The sequence below is a fragment of the Carcharhinus amblyrhynchos genome, unplaced genomic scaffold (assembly GCF_965287045.1).
Source record: "Carcharhinus amblyrhynchos unplaced genomic scaffold, sCarAmb.v2.hapA chromosome_1241, whole genome shotgun sequence".
Lineage (NCBI taxonomy): Eukaryota > Metazoa > Chordata > Chondrichthyes > Carcharhiniformes > Carcharhinidae > Carcharhinus > Carcharhinus amblyrhynchos.
Genome location: NW_027650981.1, coordinates 3,423 through 13,087, shown reverse-complemented (window position 1 = coordinate 13,087; position 9,665 = coordinate 3,423). Strand labels below are relative to the sequence as shown.

At 56.7% G+C, this 9,665-nt stretch overlaps 1 protein-coding gene across 1 annotated transcript; it reads right to left on the bottom strand.

The window, feature by feature from the left end:
- Positions 1-2,141: 2,141 nt before the first annotated feature.
- On the bottom strand, positions 2,142-9,400 carry LOC145340643 (3 beta-hydroxysteroid dehydrogenase type 7-like; the record flags this gene model as incomplete). Its single annotated transcript, XM_080185112.1, has 2 exons — positions 2,142-2,573; positions 9,238-9,400. Coding segments are annotated over 2 exons (588 nt in total), but the record flags the coding sequence as incomplete, so codon positions are not given.
- Between the last annotated feature and the right edge of the window lie 265 nt (positions 9,401-9,665).

Below are 9,665 nucleotides of genomic sequence, written 5' to 3'. Positions count from 1 at the left end.
TCCCAGGACAGGTACAGCACGGGGTTAGATACAGAGTAAAGCTCCCTCTACACTGTCCCCCATCAAACACTCCCAGGACAGGTACAGCACGGGGTTAGATACAGAGTAAAGCTCCCTCTACACTGTCCCCCCATCAAACACTCCCAGGACAGGTACAGCACAGGGTTAGATACAGAGTAAAGCTCCCTCTACACTGTCCCCCCATCAAACACTCCCAGGACAAGTACAGCACGGGGTTAGATACAGAGTAAAGCTCCCTCTACACTGTCCCCCCCATCAAACACTCCCAGGACAGGTACAGCACGGGGTTAGATACAGAGTAAAGCTCCCTCTACACTGTCCCCATCAAACACTCCCAGGACAGGTACAGCACGGGGTTAGATACAGAGTAAAGCTCCCTCTACACTGTCCCCCATCAAACACTCCCAGGACAGGTACAGCACGGGGTTAGATACAGAGTAAAGCTCCCTCTACACTGTCCCCCATCAAACACTCCCAGGACAGGTACAGCACGGGGTTAGATACAGAGTAAAGCTCCCTCTACACTGTCCCCCCATCAAACACTCCCAGGACAGGTACAGCACGGGGTTAGATACAGAGTAAAGCTCCCTCTACACTGTCCCCCCCATCAAACACTCCCAGGACAGGTACAGCACGGGGTTAGATACAGAGTAAAGCTCCCTCTACACTGTCCCCCCATCAAACACTCCCAGGACAGGTACAGCACGGGGTTAGATACAGAGTAAAGCTCCCTCTACACTGTCCCCCCATCAAACACTCCCAGGACAGGTACAACACGGGGTTAGATACAGAGTAAAGCTCCCTCTACACTGTCCCCCCATCAAACACTCCCAGGACAGGTACAGCACGGGGTTAGATACAGAGTAAAGCTCCCTCTACACTGTCCCCATCAAACACTCCCAGGACAGGTACAGCACGGGGTTAGATACAGAGTAAAGCTCCCTCTACACTGTCCCCCCCATCAAACACTCCCAGGACAGGTACAGCACGGGGTTAGATACACAGTAAAGCTCCCTCCACAGGACAGGGTTTGATAGGTTAGTTGGGAATCAAGTAGATAAGGTTGTTAAGAAGGCGTACGGTGTCTTGGCGTTTATTGGTAGGGGGATTGAATTTAAGAGCCGCAGTGTCATGTTGCAACTGTACACAACTCTGGTGCGGCCGCACTTGGAGTATTGTGTGCAGTTCTGGTCCCCACATTACAGGAAGGATGTGGAGGCTTTGGAGAGGGTGCAGAGGAGGTTTACCAGGATGGTGCCTGGTATGGAGGGGAGGTCCTATGAGGAGAGACTGAGAGATTTGAGGTTGTTTTCGTTAGAAAGAAGGCGGCTAAGAGGGGATCTTATAGAAACATATAAGATGATTAGAGGTTTAGATAGGGTGGATAGTGATAGCCTTTTTCCTCGGATGGAGAAAGCTAGCACGAGGGGGCATGGCTTTAAATTAAGGGGTGGTAGTTATAGGACGGATGTCAGGGGTAGGTTCTTTACCCAGAGGGTGGTGAGGGATTGGAATGCCCTGCCTGCTGCAGTTGTAGATGCGCCTAGTTTGGGGGCGTTGAAGAGATCCGTGGATAGGTTTATGGATGGAAAGGGATTGGTTTAGGTTAGAGGGTCATTGCTTTTTAACGGGTTGGCACAACATTGTGGGCCGAAGGGCCTGTTCTGCGCTGTAATGTTCTATGTTCTATGTACCTTGCCTCAGGGAATGCCCTTGGGAGGGGGTGGGGGGTGCCCCGGTTGAGTGTGCCATCTCTGTGGACGCTGTGGTTTGTATTGGGGGGGGTGGTGTTGTCATGGGAATTGGTTGAAAGATGGAGTCAGGGAGGCTGACGGCAGGGAAACAGGGCCTCCGGCCTACCCCAGGACAGAGAGGGGGTGGGGGGGTGGGGTGGGGGGGGGGGGGGGTGGCGTTATTCCTGGGAGCCTGCGGCCTACTCCAAACCGTAGGCCTCTCCAATCCTTCAGCAGGCCGGGCTCGAGAGACGGGGGGATGTGAACGAGAGGTGCCGACCCTCGCGGACGCCCGGCCCACCCCCCTCTGCCCCACCCCACCGCTGTACGGCGGAGCGGGGCCTCGGTGGTCGGGGCGGGGGGGGGGGGGGGGGGGGGAGCGGGGAGCGCGGGGCTACTTCTTCTGGGAGTAGGCCCGATCCACCTCCTTGATCCAGGCCACCGTCCTGGCCTTGCTCTGTTGCCAGGAGACCAGGGGCTGGTAGCCGAAGTGGCGGGTGGCCTTGTCGGTCCGGACGGTGAAGGTGGTGGTCACCATGGCGAGGGTGTAGCGGTTGAGGGAGGGGGTGGTGGTCACCAGGGGCCGCAGGAGCCACTGGACGGCCTCCAGGAAGCTTGCCAGCAGGTAGAGTATGAAGTAGGGGAGCGGGGGCGCCTGGCCCACCATGCGGATGCCAACGGGCCCCATGAACTCCATGTCGAACTCCTCGTAACTCAGGTAGGGCGAGTCATCGTAGCAGAAGTAGGCCTCGCCCCCCAGCACCTCGGGCCTGAGCTGCAGGGCGCGAGCAGCCTGTAGGTGCATCCAGGCGACGTTGCCTGTGGGTAGAGAGAGACGAAGAAATGAATCGATCCGGGCAACGGATAAAATACCCCACCCCACACATCTGCCGCCAACCCCACACCTCCCGGTCCCGTCAGAGGCTCGGACACCCCGTGGAACCACAGTCCAATTCGCTGGGGGGGTCATCACCGGACTCCCACTATAGAGCCTAGACAACTAGGCCCGAAACACTGGACACGGCCTCAAGAAAGGACAGTGTATCTAACGCACTGTGACACCCGGTCCCAGAGAGGGGGAAAGGACAGTGTATCTAACGCACTGTGACACCCGGTCCCAGAGTGGGGGAAAGGACAGTGTATCTAACGCACTGTGATACCCGGTCCCAGAGAGGGGGAAAGGACAGTGTATCTAACGCACTGTGATACCCGGTCCCAGAGTGGGGGAAAGGACAGTGTATCTAACGCACTGTGACACCCGGTCCCAGAGAGGGGGAAAGGACAGTGTATCTAACGCACTGTGACACCCGGTCCCAGAGTGGGGGAAAGGACAGTGTATCTAACGCACTGTGACACCCGGTCCCAGAGAGGGGGAAAGGACAGTGTATCTAACGCACTGTGATACCCGGTCCCAGAGAGGGGGAAAGGACAGTGTATCTAACGCACTGTGATACCTGGTCCCAGAGAGGGGGAAAGGACAGTGTATCTAACGCACTGTGACACACGGTCCCAGAGAGGGGGAAAGGACAGTGTATCTAACACACTGTGACACCCGGTCCCAGAGTGGGGAAAGGACAGTGTATCTAACGCACCGTGACACCCGGTCCCAGAGTGGGGGAAAGGACAGTGTATCTAACGCACTGTGACACCCGGTCCCAGAGTGGGGAAAGGACAGTGTATCTAACGCACCGTGACACCCGGTCCCAGAGTGGGGGAAAGGACAGTGTATCTAACGCACTGTGACACCCGGTCCCAGAGTGGGGGAAAGGACAGTGTATCTAACGCACTGTAACACCCGGTCCCAGAGTGGGGGAAAGGACAGTGTATCTAACGCACTGTGACACCCGGTCCCAGAGTGGGGGAAAGGACAGTGTATCTAACGCACCGTGACACCCGGTCCCAGAGTGGGGGAAAGGACAGTGTATCTAACGCACTGTGACACCCGGTCCCAGAGTGGGGGAAAGGACAGTGTATCTAACGCACTGTAACACCCGGTCCCAGAGTGGGGGAAAGGACAGTGTATCTAACGCACTGTGACACCCGGTCCCAGAGAGGGGGAAAGGACAGTGTATCTAACGCACTGTGACACCCGGTCCCAGAGGGGGAAAGGACAGTGTATCTAACGCACTGTGACACCCAGTCCCAGAAGGGGGAAAGGACAGTGTATCTAAAGCACTGTGACACCCGGTCCCAGAGTGGGGGAAAGGACAGTGTATCTAACGCACTGTGATACCCGGTCCCAGAGTGGGGGAAAGGACAGTGTATCTAACGCACTGTGACACCCGGTCCCAGAGTGGGGGAAAGGACAGTGTATCTAACGCACTGTGATACCCGGTCCCAGAGTGGGGGAAAGGACAGTGTATCTAACGCACTGTGACACCCGGTCCCAGAGAGGGGGAAAGGACAGTGTATCTAACGCACTGTGATACCCGGTCCCAGAGAGAGTGGGGGAAAGGACAGTGTATCTAACGCACTGTGACACACAGTCCCAGAGAGGGGGAAAGGACAGTGTATCTAACGCACTGTGACACCCGGTCCCAGAGAGGGGGAAAGGACAGTGTATCTAACGCACTGTGACACCCGCTCCCAGAGTGGGGGAAAGGACAGTGTATCTAACGCACTGTGACACCCGGTCCCAGAGTGGGGAAAGGACAGTGTATCTAACGCACCGTGACACCCGGTCCCAGAGTGGGGGAAAGGACAGTGTATCTAACGCACTGTGACACCCGGTCCCAGAGGGGGAAAGGACAGTGTATCTAACGCACTGTGACACCCAGTCCCAGAGGGGGGAAAGGACAGTGTATCTAAAGCACTGTGACACCCGGTCCCAGAGTGGGGGAAAGGACAGTGTATCTAACGCACTGTGATACCCGGGCCCAGAGTGGGGGAAAGGACAGTGTATCTAACGCACTGTGATACCCGGTCCCAGAGTGGGGGAAAGGACAGTGTATCTAACGCACTGTGACACCCGGTCCCAGAGTGGGGGAAAGGACAGTGTATCTAACGCACTGTGATACCCGGTCCCAGAGTGGGGGAAAGGACAGTGTATCTAACGCACTGTGACACCCGGTCCCAGAGAGGGGGAAAGGACAGTGTATCTAACGCACTGTGATACCCGGTCCCAGAGTGGGGGAAAGGACAGTGTATCTAACGCACTGTGATACCCGGTCCCAGAGTGGGGGAAAGGACAGTGTATCTAACGCACTGTGATACCCGGTCCCAGAGTGGGGGAAAGGACAGTGTATCTAACGCACTGTGATACCCGGTCCCAGAGAGGGGGAAAGGACAGTGTATCTAACGCACTGTGATACCCGGTCCCAGAGTGGGGGAAAGGACAGTGTATCTAACGCACTGTGATACCCGGTCCCAGAGAGGGGGAAAGGACAGTGTATCTAACGCACTGTGACACCCGGTCCCAGAGTGGGGGAAAGGACAGTGTATCTAACGCACTGTGATACCCGGTCCCAGAGTGGGGGAAAGGACAGTGTATCTAACGCACTGTGACACCCGGTCCCAGAGAGGGGGCAAAGGACAGTGTATCTAACACACTGTGACACCCGGTCCCAGAGTGGGGGAAAGGACAGTGTATCTAACGCACTGTGATACCCGGTCCCAGAGTGGGGGAAAGGACAGTGTATCTAATGCACTGTGACACCCGGTCCCAGAGAGGGGGGAAAGGACAGTGTATCTAACGCACTGTGACACCCGGTCCCAGAGTGGGGGAAAGGACAGTGTATCTAACGCACTGTGACACCCGGTCCCAGAGGGGGAAAGGACAGTGTATCTAACGCACTGTGATACCCGGTCCCAGAGTGGGGGAAAGGACAGTGTATCTAACGCACTGTGATACCCGGTCCCAGAGAGGGGGAAAGGACAGTGTATCTAACGCACTGTGATACCCGGTCCCAGAGTGGGGGAAAGGACAGTGTATCTAACGCACTGTGACACCCGGTCCCAGAGTGGGGGAAAGGACAGTGTATCTAACGCACTGTGATACCCGGTCCCAGAGTGGGGGAAAGGACAGTGTATCTAACGCACTGTGACACCCGGTCCCAGAGTGGGGGAAAGGACAGTGTATCTAACGCACTGTGATACCCGGTCCCAGAGTGGGGGAAAGGACAGTGTATCTAACGCACTGTGACACCCGGTCCCAGAGTGGGGGAAAGGACAGTGTATCTAACGCACAGTGATACCCGGTCCCAGAGTGGGGGAAAGGACAGTGTATCTAACGCACTGTGACACCCGGTCCCAGAGTGGGGGAAATGACAGTGTATCTAACGCACTGTGACACCCGGTCCCAGAGTGGGGGAAAGGACAGTGTATCTAACGCACTGTGACACCCGGTCCCAGAGTGGGGGAAAGGACAGTGTATCTAACGCACTGTGATACCCGGTCCCAGAGTGGGGGAAAGGACAGTGTATCTAACGCACTGTAACCCCCAGTCCCAGAGAGGGGGAAAGGACAGTGTATCTAACGCACTGTGATACCCGGTCCCAGAGTGGGGGAAAGGACAATGTATCTAACGCACTGTGACACCCGGTCCCAGAGAGGGGGAAAGGACAGTGTATCTAACGCACTGTGATACCTGGTCCCAGAGAGGGGGAAAGGACAGTGTATCTAACGCACTGTGACACCCGGTCCCAGAGAGGGGGAAAGGACAGTGTATCTAACGCACTGTGACACCCGGTCCCAGAGAGGGGGAAAGGACAGTGTATCTAACGCACTGTGACACCCGGTTCCAGAGTGGGGGAAAGGACAGTGTATCTAACGCACTGTGACACCCGGTCCCAGAGTGGGGGAAAGGACAGTGTATCTAACGCACTGTGACACCCGGTTCCAGAGTGGGGGAAAGGACAGTGTATCTAACGCACTGTGACACCCGGTCCCAGAGAGGGGGGAAAGGACAGTGTATCTAACGCACTGTGATACCCGGTCCCAGAGAGTGGGAAAGGACAGTGTATCTAACGCACTGTGACACCCGGTCCCAGAGAGGGGGAAAGGACAGTGTATCTAACGCACTGTGACACCCGGTCCCAGAGTGGGGGAAAGGACAGTGTATCTAACGCACTGTGATACCCGGTCCCAGAGAGTGGGAAAGGACAGTGTATCTAACACACTGTGACACCCGGTCCCAGAGAGGGGGAAAGGACAGTGTATCTAACGCACTGTGACACCCGGTCCCAGAGTGGGGGAAAGGACAGTGTATCTAACGCACTGTGACACCCGGTCCCAGAGAGGGGGAAAGGACAGTGTATCTAACGCACTGTGACACCCGGTCCCAGAGAGGGGGAAAGGACAGTGTATCTAACGCACTGTGACACCCGGTCCCAGAGTGGGGGAAAGGACAGTGTATCTAACGCACTGTGACACCCGGTCCCAGAGAGGGGGAAAGGACAGTGTATCTAACGCACTGTGACACCCGGTCCCAGAGTGGGGGAAAGGACAGTGTATCTAACGCACTGTGACACCCGGTCCCAGAGTGGGGGAAAGGACAGTGTATCTAATGCACTGTGACACCCGGTCCCAGAGTGGGGGAAAGGACAGTGTATCTAATGCACTGTGACACCCGGTCCCAGAGTGGGGGAAAGGACAGTGTATCTAACGCACTGTGACACCCGGTCCCAGAGTGGGGGAAAGGACAGTGTATCTAACGCACTGTGACACCCGGTCCCAGAGTGGGGGAAAGGACAGTGTATCTAACGCACTGTGACACCCGGTCCCAGAGTGGGGGAAAGGACAGTGTATCTAACGCACTGTGACACCCGGTCCCAGAGTGGGGGAAAGGACAGTGTATCTAACGCACTGTGACACCCGGTCCCAGAGAGGGGGAAAGGACAGTGTATCTAACGCACTGTGACACCCGGTCCCAGAGAGGGGGAAAGGACAGTGTATCTAACGCACTGTGACACCCGGTCCCAGAGAGGGGGAAAGGACAGTGTATCTAACGCAGTGTGACACCCGGTCCCAGAGTGGGGGAAAGGACAGTGTATCTAACGCACTGTGACACCCGGTCCCAGAGAGGGGGAAAGGACAGTGTATCTAACGCACTGTGACACCCGGTCCCAGAGAGGGGGAAAGGACAGTGTATCTAACGCACTGTGACACCCGGTCCCAGAGAGGGGGAAAGGACAGTGTATCTAACGCACTGTGACACCCGGTCCCAGAGAGGGGGAAAGGACAGTGTATCTAACGCACTGTGACACCCGGTCCCAGAGTGGGGGAAAGGACAGTGTATCTAACGCACTGTGACACCCGGTCCCAGAGAGGGGGAAAGGACAGTGTATCTAACGCACTGTGATACCCGGTCCCAGAGTGGGGGAAAGGACAGTGTATCTAACGCACTGTGACACCCGGTCCCAGAGTGGGGGAAAGGACAGTGTATCTAACGCACTGTGATACCCGGTCCCAGAGTGGGGGAAAGGACAGTGTATCTAACACACTGTGACACCCGGTCCCAGAGAGGGGGGAAAGGACAGTGTATCTAACGCACTGTGACACCCGGTCCCAGAGAGGGGGAAAGGACAGTGTATCTAACGCACTGTGATACCCAGTCCCAGAGTGGAGGAAAGGACAGTATATCTAACGCACTGTGATACCCGGTCCCAGAGTGGGGGAAAGGACAGTGTATCTAACGCACTGTGACACCCGGTCCCAGAGTGGGGGAAAGGACAGTGTATCTAACGCACTGTGATACCCGGTCCCAGAGAGGGGGAAAGGACAGTGTATCTAACACACTGTGACACCCGGTCCCAGAGTGGGGGAAAGGACAGTGTATCTAACGCACTGTGACACCCGGTCCCAGAGAGGGGGAAAGGACAGTGTATCTAACGCACTGTGACACCCGGTCCCAGAGAGAGGGAAAGGACAGTGTATCTAACGCACTGTGACACCCGGTCCCAGAGTGGGGGAAAGGACAGTGTATCTAACGCACTGTGACACCCGGTCCCAGAGAGGGGGAAAGGACAGTGTATCTAACGCACTGTGACACCCGGTCCCAGAGTGGGGGAAAGGACAGTGTATCTAACGCACTGTGACACCCGGTCCCAGAGTGGGGGAAAGGACAGTGTATCTAACGCACTGTGACACCCGGTCCCAGAGAGGGGGAAAGGACAGTGTATCTAACGCACTGTGATACCCGGTCCCAGAGGGGGGAAAGGACAGTGTATCTAACGCACTGTGATACCCGGTCCCAGAGGGGGGAAAGGACAGTGTATCTAACGCACTGTGACACCCGGTCCCAGAGAGGGGGAAAGGACAGTGTATCTAACGCACTGTGATACCCAGTCCCAGAGGGGGGAAAGGACAGTGTATCTAACGCACTGTGATACCCGGTCCCAGAGGGGGGAAAGGACAGTGTATCTAACGCACTGTGACACCCGGTCCCAGAGTGGGGGAAAGGACAGTGTATCTAACGCTTTCTGACACCTGGTCCTGGGGGGAGTGGGGAAATGGAGATCGAATCTGTGACCAAGTCGCATCGTACCCACATAGACGCGGCTGTGTTCGATTTCTTTCCCAGCGATGCGCAGCCTTCTGCGGCCGAATGTTATCAGGACATGCAACAGCTGCTTCATCACGCCGTTGTCCTCTCCATAAACCCCCGTCGGGCGTAAGGCGCACGTCCGCAGGACCCTCCCGTCCCGCAGCTGCGAGGAGGTGGGGAAAAGAAAAAAATCAGGGTCTGGTCCTGAGCTCAACCCTCTTCAACTCGGGCGTCGCAGCGTCTGCGGTCGCGCTGACTCTCGTTTCACCCCGTCAGCCTCCCCCCCCCGCCCTCACTTAACCCGGAAGCTTCGGAATTCGAAGCAGTCGGAGGCCATTCAGCCCGTCGGGTCTGCCCCCCCCCCCGCTCATCACGACGGTGGCTCTCTTCTCGAGCCCACCTCGTGAAGGTGCGAGGTGATCCGCTCC